Source organism: Eucyclogobius newberryi, unplaced genomic scaffold (assembly GCF_026437365.1).
Source record: "Eucyclogobius newberryi isolate DKJ021-1_F unplaced genomic scaffold, fEucNew1.0.hap1 SCAF_20, whole genome shotgun sequence".
Lineage (NCBI taxonomy): Eukaryota > Metazoa > Chordata > Actinopteri > Gobiiformes > Gobiidae > Eucyclogobius > Eucyclogobius newberryi.
In genome coordinates, this window is record NW_027315835.1 from 29,052,104 (window position 1) to 29,076,774 (window position 24,671).

At 48.2% G+C, this 24,671-nt stretch overlaps 1 protein-coding gene across 1 annotated transcript; it reads left to right on the forward strand.

Moving 5' to 3' along the window:
* Positions 1 to 20,035: 20,035 nt before the first annotated feature.
* LOC140368676 (protein Tob1-like) lies at positions 20,036 to 24,453 on the forward strand. Its single transcript, XM_072455697.1, has 2 exons — positions 20,036 to 20,181; positions 21,936 to 24,453. Coding segments are annotated over exons 1-2 (1,167 nt in total). The 5' UTR covers positions 20,036 to 20,179; the 3' UTR covers positions 23,101 to 24,453.
* Positions 24,454 to 24,671: the final 218 nt, after the last annotated feature.

Genomic DNA, 24,671 nt, shown 5'->3' on the forward strand with positions numbered 1-24,671 from the left:
GTGGACAGGCACAAGTGCAGGTGTCATACTGTTACTGCGTGATGTGGAAAGGCACAAGTGCAGGTGTCATACTGTTACTGTGTGTGATGTGGACAGGCACAAGTGCATGTGTCATACTGTTACTGTGTGATCTGGACAGGCACAAGTGCAGGTGTCATACTGTTACTGTGTGATGTGGACAGGCACAAGTGCATGTGTCATACTGTTACTGTGTGATCTGGACAGGCACAAGTGCATGTGTCATACTGTTACTGTGTGATGTGGACAGGCACAAGTGCATGTGTCATACTGTTACTGTGTGATGTGGACAGGCACAAGTGGATGTGTCATACTGTTACTGCGTGTGATGTGGACAGGCACAAGTGCAGGTGTCATACTGTTACTGTGTGATGTGGAAAGGCACAAGTGCAGGTGTCATACTGTTACTGCGTGTGATGTGGAATGGCACAAGTGCAGGTGTCATACTGTTACTGCGTGTGATGTGGACAGGCACAAGTGCAGGTGTCACACTGTTACTGTGTGTGATGTGGACAGGCACAAGTGTAGGTGTCATACTGTTACTGTGTGATGTGGACAGGCACAAGTGCATGTGTCATACTGTTACTGCGTGTGATGTGGACAGGCACAAGTGCATGTGTCATACTGTTACTGCGTGTGATGTGGACAGGCACAAGTGCAGGTGTCATACTGTTACTGAGTGTGATGTGGACAGGCACAAGTGCAGGTGTCATACTGTTAATGTGTGATGTGGACAGGCACAAGTGCAGGTGTCATACTGTTTATGCGTGATGTGGACAGGCACAAGTGCAGGTGTCATACTGTTACTGAATGTGATGTGGACAGGCACAAGTGCAGGTGTCATACTGTTACTGCGTGTGATATGGACAGGCACAAGTGCAGGTGTCATACTGTTACTGTGTGATGTGGACAGGCACAAGTGCAGGTGTCATACTCTTACTGCGTGATGTGGACAGGCACAAGTGCAGGTGTCATACTGTTACTGTGTGTGATGTGGACTGGCACAAGTGCATGTGTCATACTGTTACTGTGTGATCTGGACAGGCACAAGTGCAGGTGTCATACTGTTACTGTGTGATGTGGACAGGCACAAGTGCATGTGTCATACTGTTACTGCATGTGATGTGGACAGGCACAAGTGCAGGTGTCATACTGTTACTGCGTGTGATGTTGACAGGCACAAGTGCAGGTGTCATACTCTTACTGCGTGTGATGTGGACAGGCACAAGTGCAGGTGTCACACTGTTACTGTGTGATGTGGACAGGCACAAGTGCAGGTGTCATACTGTTACTGTGTGATGTGGACAGGCACAAGTGCAGGTGTCATACTGTTTATGCGTAATGTGGAAAGGAACAAGTGCAGGTGTCATACTGTTACTGCATGTGATGTGGACAGGCACAAGTGAAGGTGTCATACTGTTACTGCGTGTGATGTGGACAGGCACAAGTGCAGGTGTCACACTGTTACTGTGTGATGTGGACAGGCACAAGTGCATGTGTCATACTGTTACTGTGTGATGTGGACAGGCACAAGTGCATGTGTCATACTGTTACTGCGTGTGATGTGGACAGGCACAAGTGCAGGTGTCATACTGTTACTGTGTGATGTGGAATGGCACAAGTGCAGGTGTCATACTGTTACTGCGTGTGATGTGGACAGGCACAAGTGCAGGTGTCATACTGTTACTGTGTGATGTGGACAGGCACAAGTGCAGGTGTCATACTGTTTATGCGTGATGTGGACAGGCACAAGTGCAGGTGTCATACTGTTACTGCATGTGATGTGGACAGGCACAAGTGCAGGTGTCATACTGTTTATGCGTGATGTGGACAGGCACAAGTGCAGGTGTCATACTGTTACTGCATGTGATGTGGACAGGCACAGGTGCAGGTGTCATACTGTTACTGCGTGTGATGTGGACAGGCACAAGTGCAGGTGTCATACTGTTACTGTGTGATGTGGACAGGCTCAAGTACAGGTGTCATACTGTTACTGCGTGATGTGGACTTGCACAAGTGCATGTGTCATACTGTTACTGTGTGATCTGGACAGGCACAAGTGCAGGTGTCATACTGTTACTGTGTGATATGGACAGGCACAAGTGCAGGTGTCATACTGTTACTGCGTGTGATGTGGACAGGCACAAGTGCAGGTGTCATACTGTTACTGTGTGATGTGGACAGGCACAAGTACAGGTGTCATACTGTTACTGCGTGATGTGGACAGGCACAAGTGCAGGTGTCATACTGTTACTGTGTGATGTGGACAGGCACAAGTGCATGTGTCATACTGTTACTGCGTGTGATGTGGACAGGCACAAGTGCAGGTGTCATACTGTTACTGTGTGATGTGGAAAGGCACAAGTGCAGGTGTCATACTGTTACTGTGTGATGTGGACAGGCACAAGTGCATGTGTCATACTGTTACTGCATGTGATGTGGACAGGCACAAGTGCAGGTGTCATACTGTTACTGCGTGTGATGTGGACAGGCACAAGTGCAGGTGTCATACTGTTTATGCGTGATGTGGACAGGCACAAGTGCAGGTGTCATACTGTTACTGCATGTGATGTGGACAGGCACAAGTGCAGGTGTCATACTGTTACTGCGTGTGGTGTGGACAGGCACAAGTGCAGGTGTCATACTGTTACCGTGTGATGTGGACAGGCACAAGTGCAGGTGTCATACTGTTACTGCGTGATGAGGACAGGCACAAGTGCATGTGTCATACTGTTACTGCAAGTGATGTGGACAGGCACAAGTGCAGGTGTCATACTGTTACTGTGTGTGATGTGGACAGGCACAAGTGCAGGTGTCATACTGTTACTGTGTGATGTGGACAGGCACAAGTGCAGGTGTCATACTGTTACTGTGTGATCTGGACAGGCACAAGTGCAGGTGTCATACTGTTACTGTGTGATGTGGACAGGCACAAGTGCATGTGTCATACTGTTACTGTGTGATCTGGACAGGCACAAGTGCAGGTGTCATACTGTTACTGTGTGATGTGGACAGGCACAAGTGCATGTGTCATTCTGTTACTGTGTGTGATGTGGACAGGCACAAGTGCAGGTGTCATACTGTTAATGTGTTATGTGGACAGGCACAAGTGCATGTGTCATACTGTTACTGTGTGATCTGGGCAGGCACAAGTGCAGGTGTCATACTGTTACTGTGTGATGTGGACAGGCACAAGTGCATGTGTCATACTGTTACTGTGTGATGTGGACAGGCACAAGTGCATGTGTCATACTGTTACTGCGTGTGATGTGGACAGGCACAAGTGCAGGTGTCATACTGTTACTGTGTGATGTGGAAAGGCACACGTGCAGGTGTCATACTGTTACTGCGTATGATGTGGAATGGCACAAGTGCAGGTGTCATACTGTTACTGCGTGTGATGTGGACAGGCACAGGTGCAGGTGTCATACTGTTACTGTGTGATGTGGACAGGCACAAGTGCAGGTGTCATACTGTTTATGCGTGATGTGGACAGGCACAAGTGCAGGTGTCATACTGTTACTGCATGTGATGTGGACAGGCACAAGTGCAGGTGTCATACTGTTACTAGGTGTGATGTGGACAGGCACAAGTGCAGGTGTCATACTGTTACTGTGTGATCTGGACAGGCACAAGTGCATGTGTCATACTGTTACTGTGTGTGATGAGGACAGGCACAAGTGCATGTGTCATACTGTTACTGCAAGTGATGTGGACAGGCACAAGTGCAGGTGTCATACTGTTACTGTGTGTGATGTGGACAGGCACAAGTGTATGTGTCATACTGTTACTGCGTGATGAGGACAGGCACAAGTGCATGTGTCATACTGTTACTGCATGTGATGTGGACAGGCACAAGTGCAGGTGTCATACTGTTACTGTGTGATGTGGACAGGCACAAGTGCAGGTGTCATACTGTTACTGTGTGATCTGGACAGGCACAAGTGCAGGTGTCATACTGTTACTGTGTGATGTGGACAGGCACAAGTGCATGTGTCATACTGTTACTGTGTGATCTGGACAGGCACAAGTGCAGGTGTCATACTGTTACTGTGTGATGTGGACAGGCACAAGTGCATGTGTCATTCTGTTACTGTGTGTGATGTGGACAGGCACAAGTGCAGGTGTCATACTGTTAATGTGTTATGTGGACAGGCACAAGTGCATGTGTCATACTGTTACTGTGTGATCTGGGCAGGCACAAGTGCAGGTGTCATACTGTTACTGTGTGATTTGGACAGGCACAAGTGCATGTGTCATACTGTTACTGTGTGATGTGGACAGGCACAAGTGCATGTGTCATACTGTTACTGCGTGTGATGTGGACAGGCACAAGTGCAGGTGTCATACTGTTACTGTGTGATGTGGAAAGGCACACGTGCAGGTGTCATACTGTTACTGCGTATGATGTGGAATGGCACAAGTGCAGGTGTCATACTGTTACTGCGTGTTATGTGGACAGGCACAAGTGCAGGTGTCATACTGTTACTGTGTGATGTGGACAGGCACAAGTGCAGGTGTCATACTGTTTATGCGTGATGTGGACAGGCACAAGTGCAGGTGTCATACTGTTACTGCATGTGATGTGGACAGGCACAAGTGCAGGTGTCATACTGTTACTAGGTGTGATGTGGACAGGCACAAGTGCAGGTGTCATACTGTTACTGTGTGATCTGGACAGGCACAAGTGCATGTGTCATACTGTTACTGTGTGATCTGGACAGGCACAAGTGCATATGTCATACTGTTACTGTGTGTGATGTGGACAGGCACAAGTGCAGGTGTCATACTGTTACTGTGTGTGATGTGGACAGGCACAAGTGCAGGTGTCATACTGTTACTGTGTGATCTGGACAGGCACAAGTGCAGGTGTCATACTGTTACTGTGTGATGTGGACAGGCACAAGTGCAGGTGTCATACCGTTACTGTGTGTGATGTGGACAGGCACAAGTGCAGGTGTCATACTGTTACTGTGTGATCTGGACAGGCACAAGTGCAGGTGTCATACTGTTACTGTGTGATGTGGACAGGCACAAGTGCAGGTGTCATACTGTTACTGTGTGATCTGGACAGGCACAAGTGCAGGTGTCATACTGTTACTGTGTGATGTGGACAGGCACAAGTGCACGCGTCATGATGCGTGTATGCAGCGCTGGCAGCAGATATTGCACTGTGTATATGACATTCCTGGTGCTGGTGTGAAGAGGTCTCGCTGGTCTCAGGCTGCAGTTGTGAGCGAGCAGCAGCACGTAAGAGTCACGTCATCAGCACAACACGGACAGTCGCACAGAGCGTTAAATCCACTTCAAAGCTTTGAGCAGGAGGAGGCCGAGCGCTTTGTTTTTTATGTTTCAAATGAATTATTAAGTCCTTTAAAAGTTTTAGAGCTTTGTTATTTTTATTTTAAAGCTTTACGTCCTGTAGCATATATATATATATATATATATATATATATATATATATATATATATATATATATATATATATATGGTTACGGTTTTATGAAGACAAAATGTCAAAAGTTACATTTTTTGTCAAACATTTGATTGATATTTTGGGTAAATTCACACGTCCCAGGTTCATACATGGACTTGGATGATCATGATTGATTTGAGTCTTTGCAGTCCATGAACCATAATGTATGAGAGACAGGGACAGAGACAGGGTCAGGGACAGAGACGGAGACAGAGATATGGACAGGGACAGGGACAGGGACAGAGATATGGACAGTGACAGGGACAGAGACAGAGACAGAGATATGGACAGGGACAGGGACAGAGATATGGACAGGGACAGGGACAGAGACAGAGACAGAGATATGGACAGGGACAGGGACAGAGACGGAGGCAGGGACAGAGATAGGGACAGGGACAGAGACAGAGATAGGGACAGGGACAGGGTCAGGGACAGAGACGGAGGCAGGGACAGGGACAGAGACAGGGTCAGGGACAGAGACAGAGATAGGGACAGGGTCAGGGTCAGGGACAGGGACAGGGTCAGGGACAGAGACGGAGGCAGGGACAGGGACAGGGACAGAGACAGAGACAGAGATAGGGACTGGGACAGGGTCAGGGACAGAGACGGAGGCAGGGACAGAGATAGGGACAGAGACAGAGACAGAGATAGGGACAGGGTCAGGGACAGGGACAGGGTCAGGGTCAGGGACAGGGTCAGGGACAGAGACAGAGACAGAGATAGGGACAGGGACAGGGTCAGGGACAGAGACGGAGGCAGGGACAGGGACAGAGACAGGGTCAGGGACAGAGACAGAGATAGGGACAGGGACAGGGACAGGGTCAGGGTCAGGGACAGGGACAGGGTCAGGGACAGAGACAGAGATATGGACAGGGACAGGGACAGAGACAGAGATATGGACAGGGACAGGGACAGAGACAGAGATATGGACAGGGACAGGGACAGAGATATGGACAGGGACAGGGACAGAGATATGGACAGGGACAGGGACAGAGACAGAGATATGGACAGGGACAGGGACAGAGATATGGACAGGGACAGGGACGGAGCTGTTTTAACATTATATTTGTATTTTTGCAGAACTCATTTGGTTCATTTACTTGGAAACGAGTCAAGACTAAAATAAACGAGTCCAATGAAGCTGCTCGGGCTTTGGAAGCACAAGACTCGTCCACCGAGACATTTATCTGTCCTCTCCTTGTATCTGTCCTCTCCTTGTATCTGTCCTTTCCTTGTATCTGTCCTTTCCTTGTATCTGTCCTCTCCTTGTATCTGTCCTCTCCTTGTATCTGTCCTCTCCATGTGTCTGTCCTCTCCTTGTATCTGTCCTCTCCATGTATCTGTCCTCTCCTTGTATCTGTCCTTTCCTTGTATCTGTCCTCTCCATGTATCTGTCCTCTCCTTGTATCTGTCCTCTCCATGTATCTGTCCTCTCCTTGTGTCTGTCCTTTCCTTGTATCTGTCCTCTCCATGTATCTGTCCTTTCCTTGTATCTGTCCTTTCCTTGTATCTGTCCTTTCCTTGTATCTGTCCTCTCCTTGTATCTGTCCTCTCCTTGTATCTGTCCTCTCCATGTATCTGTCCTCTCCTTGTGTCTGTCCTCTCCTTGTATCTGTCCTTTCCTTGTATCTGTCCTCTCCTTGTATCTGTCCTCTCCATGTATCTGTCCTCTCCTTGTATGTGTCCTCTCCATGTATCTGTCCTTTCCTTGTATCTGTCCTCTCCTTGTGTCTGTCCTCTCCTTGTATCTGTCCTTTCCTTGTATCTGTCCTTTCCTTGTATCTGTCCTCTCCATGTATCTGTCCTCTCCATGTATCTGTCCTCTCCTTGTGTCTGTCCTCTCCTTGTGTCTGTCCTTTCCTTGTATCTGTCCTTTCCTTGTATCTGTCCTCTCCATGTATCTGTCCTCTCCATGTATCTGTCCTCTCCTTGTGTCTGTCCTCTCCTTGTATCTGTCCTCTCCTTGTATCTGTCCTCTCCATGTATCTGTCCTCTCCTTGTGTCTGTCCTCTCCTTGTGTCTGTCCTTTCCTTGTATCTGTCCTCTCCATGTATCTGTCCTCTCCTTGTAACTGTCCTCTCCATGTATCTGTCCTCTCCTTGTGTCTGTCCTCTCCTTGTATCTGTCCTCTCCATGTATCTGTCCTCTCCTTGTAACTGTCCTCTCCATGTATCTGTCCTCTCCATGTATCTGTCCTCTCCTTGTATCTGTCCTCTCCTTGTATCTGTCCTTTCCTTGTATCTGTCCTCTCCTTGTATCTGTCCTCTCCATGTATCTGTCCTCTCCTTGTGTCTGTCCTCTCCTTGTGTCTGTCCTTTCCTTGTATCTGTCCTCTCCTTGTATCTGTCCTCTCCATGTATCTGTCCTCTCCTTGTGTCTGTCCTCTCCTTGTGTCTGTCCTTTCCTTGTATCTGTCCTCTCCATGTATCTGTCCTCTCCTTGTAACTGTCCTCTCCATGTATCTGTCCTCTCCATGTATCTGTCCTCTCCTTGTGTCTGTCCTTTCCTTGTATCTGTCCTCTCCATGTATCTGTCCTCTCCTTGTAACTGTCCTCTCCATGTATCTGTCCTCTCCTTGTGTCTGTCCTCTCCTTGTATCTGTCCTCTCCTTGTATCTGTCCTCTCCATGTATCTGTCCTCTCCTTGTGTCTGTCCTTTCCTTGTATCTGTCCTCTCCATGTATCTGTCCTCTCCTTGTAACTGTCCTCTCCATGTATCTGTCCTCTCCTTGTATCTGTCCTCTCCTTGTATCTGTCCTCTCCATGTATCTGTCCTCTCCTTGTATCTGTCCTCTCCTTGTATCTGTCCTCTCCATGTATCTGTCCTCTCCTTGTGTCTGTCCTCTCCTTGTATCTGTCCTCTCCTTGTATCTGTCCTCTCCTTGTATCTGTCCTCTCCTTCTGAGCCAGCTTTGAACCAGGGGCCAGTCCCAGTGTAGCACCAGGGGCCCCACCTCCACATCTACAGGGGCCCCACCTCCACATCTACAGGGGCCCCACCTCCACATCTACAGGGGCCCCACCTCCACATCTACAGGGGCCCCACCTCCACATCTACAGTCAGGAACCCTCAGCTGATGCACGAGCCTTCCATCCTGAAGAGATGAGACGAGAAGGTTCTCTTTTCACAGATAAAGCAGCAAAAGTGCATTTTCAGTGTTTCAGCGACAGAACTCCAGCGTCTGAAATGCAGCGCAGGAGAACAGAACATCAACTCCAGTGAACGCCGTGAGCTAATGGAGACGTGCTAACACTCCGAGAGCTAATGGAGACGTGCTAACACTCTGTGAGCTAATGGAGACGTGCTAACACTCCGTGAGCTAATGGAGACGTGCTAACACTCCGTGAGCTAATGGAGACGTGCTAACACTCCGTGAGCTAATGGAGACGTGCTAACACTCCGTGAGCTAATGGAGACGTGCTAACACTCCGTGAGCTAATGGAGACGTGCTAACACTCCGTGAGCTAATGGAGACGTGCTAACACTCCGTGAGCTAATGGAGACGTGCTAACACTCCGTGAGCTAATGGAGACGTGCTAACACTCCGTGAGCTAATGGAGACGTGCTAATGGAGACGTGCTAACACTCCGTGAGCTAATGGAGACGCGCTAACACTCCGTGAGCTAATGGAGACGTGCTAACACTCTCTGAGCTAATGGAGACGCGCTAACACTCCGTGAGCTAATGGAGACGTGCTAACACTCCGTGAGCTAATGGAGACGTGCTAACACTCTGTGAGCTAATGGAGACGTGCTAACACTCCGTGAGCTAATGGAGACGTGCTAACACTCTGTGAGCTAATGGAGACGTGCTAACACTCCGTGAGCTAATGGAGACGTGCTAACACTCCGTGAGCTAATGGAGACGTGCTAACACTTTGCGAGCTAATGGAGACGTGCTAATGGAGACGTGCTAACACTCCGTGAGCTAATGGAGACATGCTAACACTCCGTGAGCTAATGGAGACGTGCTAACACTCTCTGAGCTAATGGAGACGTGCTAACAGTCTGTGAGCTAATGGAGACGTGCTAACAGTCTGTGAGCTAATGGAGACGTGCTAACAGTCTGTGAGCTAATGGAGACGTGCTAACACTCTCTGAGCTAATGGAGACGTGCTAACAGTCTGTGAGCTAATGGAGACGTGCTAACAGTCTGTGAGCTAATGGAGACGTGCTAACACTCTCTGAGCTAATGGAGACGTGCTAACAGTCTGTGAGCTAATGGAGACGTGCTAACAGTCTGTGAGCTAATGGAGACGTGCTAACAGTCTGGATCTGCTCCGGATCCTCACAGAGCACTAGACCTGCTCCTCCTGTGTCTCAATAACAGGGCCATAAAAAGGCTTACATTACTTACGCTCACATTTATCCTCTGCTTAAGTGGGATCCAGGGAGAGGGCGGGGCAGAGGAACAGGTCCACGAAGCAATAAAGAGAGCCCGAGCAGCAGATCTGAGCCTCAGGTGACTCACTGGACATGGGAATCAGCATCAGAAGCAATGTAGTCTGGTATTTTAGTATTTGAAGAAGTAAATGACGGGGTGCACGGTGGCAAAGGCGGATAGCGCTCTTGCCTCCCAAGAAGGAGATCATGGGTTCGATTCCCGGACCAGACCAACATCACATGATCTCTCTGGGTGGAGTCTGCATGCTCTCCCCGTGTTACTGTGGGTTCTCTCCAGGTTCCAGGTTCCTCCCAAAGACATGAATGTGTTAGGTAAATATTGGTGACTCTAAATTGGCCCTAGTGAATGAATGTGAGAGTGAACTGTGTGTAATGTCTATCTCTCTGTGTTGGCCACTGTCCAGTCCTAAGGCCCGAAGTCACTGGGATAGGCTCCAGTCACCCGCGACCCCGAAAGGGAACAAGGTAGAAAATGGATGGATGGAAGAAGTAAATGACCCAGACAGGTGTCTTCTGTGGAGACTTCTGACTTCTGACTTCTCTTCACAGGAGCCGACATCAATCTTTTGGAGATTCACTGTTTTAGAAAGAAAACAGAAAATCTACAAATGTTGAACATATTTTGTCCGGGAATGGAACCACAAACTGTTCCGATGGAATCTTTCTTGTAGATGCCCAGTAAATACTTAAGCATCTGAATATTGACAGTTAAACATCAAATTATAATCCTTAACTATATTATAATTATATTCTATTAAATCATTTCCCTTTGACCTTTGACACAATCACGTTTCATTCAGATTATTTTCAGGTTTCTTGGTGTGACTTTAGTCCAAACACACGGTGCAGCTGCTCGTCTCCACACATTTGAGAAAAGGCCAACAGACGTGTGCCGTGCTTGGTCAGTATCCATCGGCCTGATGGGGAGTTTGGTCATCCATCAGGCCGGACCTGGAGTGGACAGGGGGCTCCCGCCGTGCTCCCGCCGCGCTCCCGCTGGGATGCAATCTGGTGGCCGCCGGAGCTCGTCATTGTGCCTGGCTGGACCTATTCTTGGAAAGCACCACACAACACCTTGTTTATGGAGCTGAGAGCGCTCGAGGAGGGGACATGGTCAGTGCCATCGTCCAAACATCCAACACACAAGTAAAAAGCTACAGAATATGTGTTTTTGTTTCCTATATTTACATGTACATACACCCTTCCAGTGTTAGACAAAACGCCCACGTCTTGTACCGTTCCACACGATGGCTCTGATGCATTTTCAATGGAAGAGTTAGCTTTAGCGTTAGCGTTAGCGTTAACATCACAAACTATGAAAACCACTCGACCGCACATAACACCAGCATTTACCACAGTTTATGACATAACAATTAGCGTGGACATTCGCACAAGTGCTAACAACCACATCATTCATATTTTTAACCTATTATTCAGGACATTGTAGGATATGCAGATGTCCTTCCCCTGTTGCCATGGTGATAGGAATGCGTGCTTAAGCCCCAGGTGCAGAGCAGCAGTTTAAGACGCTCCTCTGTCGCTGAACTCTCGCCCGTTCTGTTACATGTGAAGTGTTCAGATTCAAGACAGATAGAGACTGTGTGTGTCCCTCGTGTCCCTCGTGTCCCTCGTGTCCCTCGTGTCCCTCGTGTCCCTCGTACAAATAATGCCAAAAAGTCACATCTCAGAAAAAATATTTCAGGCGTCAGACCAAATAACTTAAGGGAAATAACAATCACAAATGACACAAATACACAAATGAATAAACACGTAAAATGTGGACTGCTAAACATTAGAGCAATTTCCTCCAAATCGCTCTTAGTTAATGAATTAATTAGTGACTATAACATAGATCTTCAGCTCCAACTGAAACGTGGCTTCAACAAGACGACTACGTCAGACTAAATGAGTCCACCCCACCCACCCATGTTAACCCCACCCACCCATGTTAACCCCACCCACCCATGTAAACCCCACCCACCCATGTTAACCCCACCCACCCATGTTAACCCCACCCACCCATGTTAACCCCACCCACTCATGTTAACTTTCAGACTGCCAGGAGCACAGGCCGAGGTGGTGGTGTAGCAGTGATCTCCCACTCAAGCGACTCATGAGTCCTAAAACTAACAATGCATTTCACTCATTTGAAAGCCTTATGCTGTCGATCACATGTCCAAATATGAAAAACCAAAAAGGAGTTTTGTTCATAGTTATCTACCGACCTCCTGGTCCCTATTCAGAGTTTTTAACAGAGTTTTCTGACTTTATATCAAACTTAGTGTTAGCCTGGGATAAAATAGTTGTAGCTGGAGACTTTAATATCCACGTGAACATGAGTGATGATGCTCTCAGTAATGCCTTCAGCGCCTTGTTAGACAGCATTGGTTTCACTCAGAATGTAAATAAAGCGACTCACACTCACAAGAACACTCTGGATCTTGTCCTAACGTATGGAACAGAGATTAGTGACCTCATTGTCCTCCCTCAAAACCCTATATTGTCAGATCATTTCCTAATTACCTTCAGTTTATTCTTAAAGATCATCCAGTCCCACAAAATAAAGTTATAATGAAAAGGACAATATCTGAAAAATCTATCTCAAAATTCAAAGAAATAATAGAGCCAATATTCAGTGACATGTTATGTGATCATGTCATGTGATCAAGTCATGTGATCATGTCATGTGATCCTGCTGAGAACAGTTTTAGTCCCAGTTTAAGTGATCAATGTGTCGACTTGACCATGAATTCTCTGAAGTCTGCTCTTGACGTTGTCGCGCCGTTAAAACAGAAGGTCATTAGGTCAAAGCGCCTCCCCATGGTACAACCAAGAACTGCGTTCACATAAACAAAGAGTTAGAAAGTTAGAGGGATTATTTCGTCGCTCTCACACAGAAGAATCCCTAAAAGCATGGAAAAGTTGCCTGCTGTCCTATAAGCAGGCTCTGCGTAAGGCCCAAACCAGATATTATTCAAATCTAATAGAAGTCAACAAAAGTAACACTAAATTCCTTTTCAGCGCTGTAGCTAGGCTAACAAACTGTCACAGTGCAGTAGAGCCCTCAATCCCAGCTACACTTAGCTCTGATGATTTCCTCCTATTTTTTAACAATAAAATAAAAACAATCAGAGATAAATTAGATGAAATTACCCCCGCTATTAGCCCTGAACTAGCCCAAGCTGTAAATCTAACGTCCCATATAAATCCACCTGTAAACCTAGAAAGGTTCACAGCTGTTGATCAAGAGAGATAACTTCAGCCATTATGTCCTCTAAAAGCTCAACTTGTGTCCTAGACCCCATTCCAAGCAGACTCCTCAAAGACATTCTCCCCCTAATTATAGACCCTATTCTTAATATAATAAATACTTCACTCCAAAGTGGCTATGTTCCACAGTCCTTCAAACATGCAGTCATTAAACCTCTTCTGAAAAAGCCTCATCTAGATCCCGACCTATTGGTAAACTACAGACCTATTTCAAATCTTCCCTTCGTCTCTAAAATCCTTGAAAAAGTTGTAGTAAAACAGCTTTGTCGCCACCTGCAGGACAATAACTTATTTGAAGTTTTCCAGTCAGGGTTCAGAGCCCACCACATCACTGAAACTGCACTAGTTAAAGTCACAAATGATTTGTTATTAGCCGCTGACGATGGACTGGTCTCAATCCTGGTTCTGTTGGACCTCAGCGCAGCGTTTGACACCATCGACCACAACATTCTACTGCAGAGGTTAGAATGTGATGTAGGTGTTGGAGGAACAGCCCTCAGCTGGTTTAAATCCTATCCATCCTATCTATCTCTGTAAACCTGAGCTCCTCACCAAGCTCTAAAGTAATTTACGGTGTGCCACAGGGTTCGGTACTCGGTCCAATTCTGTTTACTCTTTATATGCTGCCATTAGGTCACATGATCAGAAAGCATGACATTAACTTCCACTGCTCTGCAGATGACACTCAGCTGTATTTATCAATGAAACCTGATCAGAGCGATCAAGTAGACAGACTTAGTACTTGTGTGAAGGAGATAAAAACCTGGATGACACTAAACTACCTGCTTCTTAACCCTGAAAAAACCGAGGTCATTGTGCTTGGTCCTAAGCATCTACGAGACGCTCTATCTGAGCAGATAGTCACACTGGACAATGTCAGTGTAGCCTCCAGTTCTACTGTAAGAAACCTTGGAGTCTTATTGGACCAGGAGCTCTCATTTAAAGCTCATATAAATCAAGCTTGTAAAACAGCCTATTTCCATTTGCGCAACAAGAGCCAAAATCAGAAGAATTCTGCCTAAAAGTGATGCCGAAAAACGTATCCATGCATTTGTAACGACTAGATTAGACTACTGTAACTCCTGCTTGCAGCGTGTCCTAAAAGCTCCATAAAAAGCTTTCAACTGGTTCAAAATGCAGCAGCAAGATTACTAACAGGAACAAAAAGAAGAGAGCACATTACGCCAGTGCTGAAGTCTCTTCACTGGCTCCCCGTCGAGTCCAGAATCAAATTCAAAATTCTACTCTTGACCTACAAAGCCATAAATGACATGGCCCCATCCTACCTCAAAGATGCTATAGAACCATATCATCCAAACAGAGCTCTTCGCTCTCAGAATGCCGGCCTTCTGGTGGTGCCAAGAGTCTCTAAAAGTACTGTAGGAGGTAGAGCGTTTAGCTACCAAGCTCCTGTGTTATGGAATCAGCTCCGACCCATGTTAAATATGCTGACAGTCTCTTCATTTAAGTCCAGGCTTAAAACGTTCCTCTTCGAAATCGCTTATGGTCAGACTAGTTAGGAACAGAAACATAAACCCACAGCTTTAGCTACGCTGCCCTAGGAGTAACTCTGCTAGGGTAACCCAGATGTAACCCAGATGCCCCTCCCCTGGTGAAGTGGTCCCTGCCCTGTGTGGACGGTCCCTCATCTGCCTGAAGAGTGGGTCCAGCTCCAGTCTCCTTGTGTCCGTCTGTCCGTCTGTGAGAGTGGGATCTCTCCTTCACTGGAACTCCTCCAGGTTTCTACGCTTTTTTCCCAAAGAGGTTTTTTTTGTAGTTTTTCCTGGCCGAGAAGGAGAGTCTAAGGACAGAGGACCCTGGGACATCGTCCCTCTCTAAGGACAGAGGACCTGGGACATCGTCCCTCGCCACCACAGACATTGTTGATTCATTTCTCCCTGTGGCCCTCAGAGGCAACTGTTGTTGTGATTTTGGGCCTTACAAAAATAAATTGATTTGATTTGATTTGATTTAAGGTGTTAACAGCCGTGTGGAGTTTTACGGCCCTCTCGTTGGGACTGATCGCCCCCCCCAGTCAGTCAGTCCCAACGAGAGTTCCAACGAGAGTTCCATCTGAGTTGCTGGCGGGTCCATCCAGGGTCCCACCAGCAAGGTCCATGACACCGGGCCTTGAGAGGCAGGCCTCGGGCCTAGCTAGCGTGAGCAATGCTAAGCTACGGGACAAAGACTTTTCCAAAAGACCTTCTTAGTCCCTCCCGGAACTAAGAAGTCTCTGTCCGTTTTTAAAAACGTGGTTGATGCTGCATCACGCAAAATCAAGCAAGGACCTTTTGCAACTTTTCAAGTCCACAGCCTTTTACCAGCCACATCTGTGGAGCAGCGCGGCGGCCTTTTCATTTGGAACACCTCAGAGCCAAGGAGAACTCCTCAGAGCCAAGGAGAACGCCTCAGAGCCAGGAGAACGCCTCAGAGCCAAGGAGAACGCAGATCCCAGAACCTGATCCAGTCCATCTTTGGCCAGACAACGTCAGAGCCGAGCTCCAGAGCAGTTCTGCTCTGGCCAGTGTGTGGACTGAGCTGCAGTGTGACCCCTGAGTGACCCCTGAGTGACCCCTGAGTGAAGCCTGGAGGCGACACGAATGACACGCAGGCTCTTGGACCCACGCAGGCCCCTCTCCTCAGGACACACAGGGCCGTCTCCTCAGGATCACAGCGTCTGGTTCCGTTCGTATGAATGACCTTCACAGGCTGAATTTCATCTTGGACTTAACTCTAACACACATGGATAGATCTAGAACCATCATGTCTTGGGTTAGCATCTGTAAACTGACTCATTTGCATATTCTTAATTCATATTCATCTGTTTAATTTTTTGGTCATTAAATCTTCATAATCCACACTTGGTAAAGTGTTCCTTCTTTTCCAGAAAAGGGGTCAATGTCACGGTTACGTTCTCAAACCTTTAGATCAACGAGCAAATTAATTTCTAATTAATTTAGATCTCTGATTATACTTATATAATACAATAATATATTGTTAAAATTGCCGATTATGCGGCTGGTGCCCCATTCTACTCTTAAAATATGATATAACTTACCCACACTTATTCAGTGTGTCATGCTTGAATTCTTGACAAAAAAACAATTCTTTAATCAATATCAACCCTGAATGGCCCGCCTCCTTCACAAGTGGGAGGTCATTCATAACCTTAAGTACTTGTACTACAGTACTTGTACTACAGTACTTGTACTAGTATGTTACCCTACAACATCATTGTGTCAAAAGTTTAGTGGGCGGCACAGGTTTCAGAGTGAAACGTGAGCAGGAGTTACAGGAGAATCGAGACGTTACAAATGCAGGAGACGTTTCAGCTTCACTTTCAGACTTGAACACTTAAATAACCACCGATGCACTTCACGTCAAAATCCGTGTTTTATTTTGGTGCGTCCTTAAATGAAGAGAATAGAATGTTCTCTCAGCTGTTCCGAGCACCTCCCTCTGGAAGCTCCTCCCTCTGGAAGCTCCTCCCTCTGGAAGCACCTCCCTCTGGAAGCTCCTCCCTCTGGAAGCTCCTCCCTCTGGAAGCTCCTCCCTCTGGAAGCTCCTCCCTCTGGAAGCACCTCCCTCTGGAAGCACCTCCCTCTGGAAGCACCTCCCTCTGGAAGCTCCTCCCTCTGGAAGCTCCTCCCTCTGGAAGCACCTCCCTCTGGAAGCTCCTCCCTCTGGAAGCACCTCCCTCTGGAAGCTCCTCCCTCTGGAAGCTCCTCCCTCTGGAAGCTCCTCCCTCTGGAAGCACCTCCCTCTGGAAGCTCCTCCCTCTGGAAGCTCCTCCCTCTGGAAGCTCCTCCCTCTGGAAGCACCTCCCTCTGGAAGCTCCTCCCTCTGGAAGCTCCTCCCTCTGGAAGCTCCTCCCTCTGGAAGCTCCTCCCTCTGCATATCAAAGCTCGAACACAGAATTATAGAATGATTTAAAATGAGGGAAGTGTTTTAGAAGAACACGATCTAATGTGACTAAAAGAAGAATAATTGAAGTGTTGCATTTATAACTGTCGCTGGTGTCGCGCTGACATTATTGACAAGAATTGTTCTAAATCAAACCTCTTTATACAAGAGTCAGGGTTTAGTTCTATTATATTTGAGTTGATTAAATGGGTTAAGTCTTTACTTTGATCTGTCTTTACTGTCTCTGTCTTTACTGTCCTCTTTGTACAGAAGAACAGTGGAATTTAAAACAATAAAATTTGTAGCAAGTTACGCAAATATTGCTAATCAATGATCAGCTTTTGTGGCGATCGTTCAGATCAAATGTCATAAATATTGCAGCAGCTGAAACATGGGCTGAGGTCGTCAGAAATAAAAAGAAAAGCACTCGCCGCTTCCACTACATCTGGCTCCCGCCAACGGCGAGGGAAGTGGAGCACCTGTCAACATGACGTTCCACGTCACATGTGAGTGTTTTAATCACAGTGAACGACGAAAGCCACGTTTTCTTTGTGATTTATTGACTTCTCAAATGAAGTCAGATTAACCCAGACAGTTTGATGCTAAAATGACATGAAGCACATCTCTGAGCCGCTCTCCGCGCCTGCGCAGCGGCTCTCCTCGCCTGTGCAGCCGCTCTCCTCGCCTGCGCAGCCGCTCTCCTCGCCTGCGCAGCGGCTCTCCGCGCCTGCGCAGCCGCTCTCCGCGCCTGCGCAGCCGCTCTCCGCGCCTGCGCAGCGGCTCTCCGCGCCTGCGCAGCGGCTCTACTCGCCTGCGCAGCGGCTCTCCTTTGACTCACCTTGCTCCAAGCTAAAAAACATGTTCATCATCAGCACCTGGACATGAGCGTTCTGAAGCGTGAGCGAGGGCTCATGTCCACACTGTTTTTATCATTCCTGGTGTTTGTTGTGCAAACGCAGAACACAAGAGCCGTGTCAGGTCCCGACTGCGGCGTCACGAGGGATAAACCAGGACTCAAACAACCACAAGACGATGGTTTTGAGGTCAAGTCCCATCGTTGAAAAAACATGAATAGAACTTGTGGGATGATGCTGTGGTCGGACCTGTGGAATAATCGTCTTTATTACGACTTCACCTCAGGAGCCTCGACATGTCACCGTGAGAGACAAATGTGAGTTTAGGAGCTGAACTCGGACAAATGTCTAAAAAACACAAGACGAAACACCACACAGAGCCAGACTGGCAATGCTACATTTAAGCTAGCTAGCTCCGTGCCGTCGCTAGCCCCAATGCATCCAATCACAGGCTCAGGCTCTGCCGCTGCTCCGCCCCCTCTCCAAGACCATCTTTACACACAATGAGACACACACAAGACGACATAAGAGCATCTTTACACACAATGAGACACACACAAGACGACATAAGAGCATCTTTACACACAATGAGACACACACAAGACGACATAAGACCATCTTTACACACAATGAGACACACACAAGACGACATAAGACCATCTTTACACACAATGAGACACACACAAGACGACATAAGAGCATCTTTACACACAATGAGACACACACAAGACGACATAAGACCATCTTTACACACAATGAGACACACACAAGACGACATAAGAGCATCTTTACACACAATGAGACACACACAAGACGACATAAGACCATCTTTACACACAATGAGACACACACAAGACGACATAAGACCATCTTTACACACAATGAGACACACACAAGACGACATAAGACCATCTTTACACACAATGAGACACACACAAGACGACATAAGACCATCTTTACACACAATGAGACACACACAAGAGGACATAAGACCATCTTAACACACAATGAGACGCACACAAGAGGACATAAGACCATCTTTACACACAATGAGACACAAACAAGACGACATAAGACCATCTTTACACACAATGAGACACACACAAGACGACATAAGACCATCTTTACACACAATGAGACACACACAAGACGACATAAGACCATCTTTACACACAATGAGACACAAACAAGACGACATAAGACCATCTTTACACACAATGAGACACACACAAGACGACATAAGACCATCTTTACACACAATGAGACACACACACTGTTCGCTGGCCTCATTTATTTAAAGTGATTACCAGATTTAAAATAGATGATTTCATAATAAATAATGAACAATAACTTGACAGACTGACTTTGGAAAGAGGAGTGGGACAGGGTTGTGCTTGGTCTCCCCTTTTGTTCCCTTTGTACTTAACATATGAGACGATCTGAAACATGTTATGACGTCGCAGTTAACGGGACAGAACATAAAATGGCTTGCTGCAGATCATGTCCCACTATATCTGACCAAACCAGAAATGTCAATACCCAATTTCATACGTTTCCTTCTATATATATCAATAATATTTGACGTTTGTATACAATTAAATGTACAAATGTACTGGCGACTCCAAAGAACTACTTATGTTCTATGTGTTGTTATGTCTCTGTTGTTACAGTTTGTTCCCTTCAGCCTAATGGAACATCTAACATATAGACACTATATTGTTAGTTCAGCTGCAGTGACGTATGACGCGCGTGCGGCGGACATAAGGCTGTTACGTCACTGCTGAGGGCATGAGCTCGTCTCCTTCACAAAGTAGTCCCTGGCACATGAGAGGCGAAGCACTACCGTAAATAGAAGCCCATAGTTGACAAGCGCTGGAACTGTCCAATCACAGGCCCGGATGACAGTGGGTATGTGTGACGGAGGCGGGTTGGACCAATAGGAAGGCTGCGCTGGGTGTTGACCTCTGCGAGCCGCATCACCACCTCCCCGTGTCCGTGGCGGAGCGCTGGTATAAATGCGCCGCAGCCGTGTTTTAAAGGGCAGAGTCTTTAAGCTCCCGGCTGTTCCAGCCGCTGTTCCAGCCGCTGTTCCACCGACACACGGACGTTTTACCCCGTGACCCGCCGTAACCCGGCACCACGCGCTCGCCTGGACCATTATAACACTGGCTACGTTTTATTCTCGTGTTTTGAGGCCGTAAAGAACTCGCTGAGGCGGATTTCCCTGGTGCACACGGAACTGCTGAGCCTTTCTCATGTAAGTCTGTCCTTTGTGACAAGTCCTTTATCATTCTTTCATCTCCTTCCGGGGAATCAGACGTCTTCATTGCGTTTCGAGGTTTCTAAACGCGTGTCTGGCCCTGTAAACACGTGAATATTGCATCTGTCGCCGACAGGAGCTTCATTAGACCCTAAGTACGAGACACGTCAGTGTCGTCGATGGTGATGCGCGTGTCACTTTCGCCTTTTCACACCGAAGCCCGAGAAACACGAGCCCCGTGAGCTCGATCTGCTCCAGATCACAGCCTCCAGGGCCCCCCGGCCCAGGGCCCAGGGCCCGGTCCAGGGTCATGCGGCTGCGGTAGCTCAGAGGAGCAAAGGGCCCCTCACTCCACCGTCCGCCCCGGAGCCTCTGTCCTGGACCCGAGCCTCTGTCCTGGACCCGAGCCTCTGTCCTGGACCCGAGCCTCTGTCCTGGACCCGAGCCTCTGTCCAGGACCCGATCCTCTGTCCAGGACCCGAGCCTCTGTCCTGGACCCGAGCCTCTGTCCTGGACCCGAGCCTCTGTCCTGGACCCGAGCCTCTGTCCTGGACCCGAGCCTCTGTCCTGGACCCGAGCCTCTGTCCTGGACCCGAGCCTCTGTCCTGGACCCGAGCCTCTGTCCTGGACCCGAGCCTCTGTCCTGGACCCGAGCCTCTGTCCTGGACCCGAGCCTCTGTCCAGGACCCGATCCTCTGTCCAGGACCCGAGCCTCTGTCCTGGACCCGAGCCTCTGTCCTGGACCCGAGCCTCTGTCCTGGACCCGAGCCTCTGTCCTGGACCCGAGCCTCTGTCCTGGACCCGAGCCTCTGTCCAGGACCCGAGCCTCTGTCCAGGACCCGATCCTCTGTCCAGGACCCGAGCCTCTGTCCTGGACCTGATCCTCTGTCCTGGACCCGAGCCTCTGTCCAGGACCCGAGCCTCTGTCCAGGACCCGAGCCTCTGTCCTGGACCCGAGCCTCTGTCCTGGACCCGAGCCTCTGTCCTGGACCCGAGCCCGAGCCTCTGTCCCGGCCGTGTTTGGACTTTGAATGGTGATTATGTAATGCTGTACGTGACGTTGGGGCAGAGGAAGCCACGAGAACGGCCCTGTCACAACTACACTCTCTTTTCTAAAGGCTGTGGCCAGGCTTTTGTGTGGACATGTCCTGTGCCAGAATAAGCCCGTGCAGAGCCTTGTGACCACTGGCAGAGGTCACCCCGGGGTGCTCTGTCACAGGAGCCGTTGGAGCACTCTGCTGACACGGTCTGAGTCAGTGCAGCTTTATTTATAGCCCAGATTGTGCAGCTGAGATGCAGCAACTGCAGCAGAGGGAAGTGAGCTGTGAACGCTGAGCACTACAATTTCACTCAAATGAGACGTCATTAAAGGAGCCCATTATTTCTCTGTCCCTTTCCTCTCTGTGGGAGCTCCCTTTGGTCCTTTCACATCTCTTGTGGACATGGTGCTGGTGATTTTCCCTCTTTTAAAGTGGGAAAGCATTGGAAGCTAGCTTACCTGTCATGGTATAATTAGACTGGGCTTAGACTGTGGCCCAGTGTGCTAAGCCGTGCGGCCTACTGCAGGCTGGAGCAGCTTAGCCGTCTCCTGCTAACTTTAGCATCATCTGTTTACATTATGCTGTACACACTTGAGCTTATCTAGTTATAATGTCAAGCCTTATGCATATTAGCTATTCAACACGACATATAAATACTGTTTGAAATATACAAATGTACACATTTTCATTTTATATTTGTATTTTTTTCAGGATTGAGGAACTGAACCTGCTGAAGGAAGGATTATTCCCCTGGGCCACTGGCTCGCCTTCTGAGTCTGAAGCTCACTACACGGACCCCGGCGGCCTTGGCTCTTTTTGTGTGGCTCAGAACGAGCCGCTCTGTGACGTCACAGAAGCGATGCAGCTGGAAATCCAAGTAGCACTCAATTTTATCATCTCCTATTTATACAACAAACTCCCTCGGCGGCGCGTGAATATATTTGGCGAGGAGCTGGAGCGGCAGCTGAAGACAAAGTATGAGGGCCACTGGTACCCGGACAAGCCCTACAAGGGCTCGGGCTATCGGTGCATCCACGTAGGGGAGAAGGTGGACCCCGTGGTGGAGCAGGCCGCCAAAGAGAGCGGGCTGGACATCCAAGACGTACGGAATAACCTCCCTCAGGACCTTAGCGTGTGGATTGACCCCTTCGAAGTGTCCTACCAGATCGGCGAGAAGGGGCCGGTCAAGGTGCTCTACGTGGACGATAACAACGAGAACGGCTCCGAGCTGGACAAGGAGATCAAGAACAGCTTTAACCCGGAGGCACAGGTGTTCATGCCAATCAGCGACCCCGTGGGAGCGTCGTCCGAGTCCAGCTCGCCGTCCCCTCCTTTTGGGCAGTCCGCCGCCGTCAGCCCGTCTTTCATGCCACGCTCCACGCAGCCCTTGACCTTCACCACCGCCTCCTTCGCTGCCACCAAATTCGGCTCGACTAAAATGAAGAGCAGCGGCCGCAACAACGGCGGCGGCGCTGGTAGCAGCGGTAGTGGCGGCGGTGGCAGCAGCAAAGCGGCGCGCGCCTCCCCCACACATAACCTGGGTCTGAATGTGAACACACTCCTCAAGCAGAAGGCCATGTCCACGTCCATGCACTCGCTGTACGGCCTGGGCCAGCCGCAGCCCAAACCCTCCGCACTGTCGCCCAACGCCAAGGAGTTTGTGTTCCCGCCCGGAATCCCAGGCCAGCTCAGTCCCGGGGCGGCGTTCCCTGCGGAGGGCTCGCTGGGATTGGGCCACCTGCCGTACAGCAACGCCTTTGACGTGTTCGCGGCCTACGGGAGCCTCAACGACAAGTCCCTCGTGGACGGCCTCAACTTCAGCCTGAACAACATGCAGTATTCCAACCAGCAGTTCCAGCCGGTAATGGCCAACTGATGACCCCTAACCCTACACGTCCTTCTGCGTGATGACCCCTAACCCTACACGTTCTTCTGCGTGATGACCCCTAACCCTACACGTCCTTCTGCGTGATGACCCCTAACCCTACACGTTCTTCTGCGTGATGACCCCTAACCCTACACGTCCTTCTGCGTGATGACCCCTAACCCTACACGTCCTTCTGCGTGATGACCCCTAACCCTACACGCCCTTCTGCGTGATGACCCCTAACCCTACACGTCCTTCTGCGTGATGACCCCTAACCCTACACGCCCTTCTGCGTGATGACCCCTAACCCTACACGCCCTTCTGCGTGATGACCCCTAACCCTACACGTCCTTCTGCGTGATGACCCCTAACCCTACACGCCCTTCTGCGTGATGACCCCTAACCCTACACGCCCTTCTGCGTGATGACCCCTAACCCTACACGTCCTTCTGCGTGATGACCCCTAACCCTACACGTCCTTCTGCGTGATGACCCCTAACCCTACACGTCCTTCTGCGTGAATGAGGCTGAAAGTGAAGGAAAAACATGCGCTAAACGCCACTCATGAAGGAGTCGCAGAGGGCCATGCTTTTACAGCGCCCCCTGGAGGTCATGTTGAGTCCAAGCTGTTAAAACACATCAGGCTCGGTTACTTGACACGCATCGTTGTTTTTCTTTTGCTTTTTGCCAACTAAGCACAAAGTTTTTTACTACTTTTAAAAATACTACAACAAAAATACAAAAATAAAGCTTGAAGATTTGGTCTCAGTATTTTAGAGCTGGTAAAGCAGATTTGTATGAATTGGCACTTGTGGGGTTACTTGGTCTTTTTCTAATTGTATAATTTAATTTAGTACAGAGTTTGTATGATATCAGAGTATATATTGTTTCTATGACATGGCGTTGCATTTATATCTTTTTACTACTCCAGTGATCTGTGATGGCTGCAGCAGATTTTCCTTATTTGTCTTTTTTTAAGAAGATAATTGTTAAATAAATCCATCTTTAAAATGACATGAAGAATTCTAAAGATTGTGTACGGAGTATTCCTTAGTGACGGAACTCAAGTGTAGGAATATTTGCTTTTTCTGAAGATGAATTGTATTTTCTGTTAAGAGTTTAAACAGATTTTTGCTATACAATGGACAAAATGTAATCGTATGAATATTAATTTTGTACCTACATTGTGCAATACTTGCTAAAAATACGGTATAACAAAGTATTTTGAGTCAGTGTCTTACATGTCAAGAGGGACTGAAATAGTTTATATTGTTAAGTTTGTATTAAATGATATGCTTGTCTTTTTTAATTTCATATTTGCACCCTGGTCTTTTTAATAAAATTAACTACAGTTAAACAGTTGTGTCTTTATTGCACAGTTCTATGGATCGTTCCTCTTCTAACGTTAGCATGCTACGGTCTCGCGCTGAGAGCTAACGACTGTTAAGCTAGGTCTACATAACGACTTGAAGTAACTGTAGCTTTCCAAACTCAAAGTATTTAATGACGTGATGTACTGCACTAATCACATTCTGTGTTTGTTTGCTTTGACCATGTGACGTAGGAATGACCCAATGAGC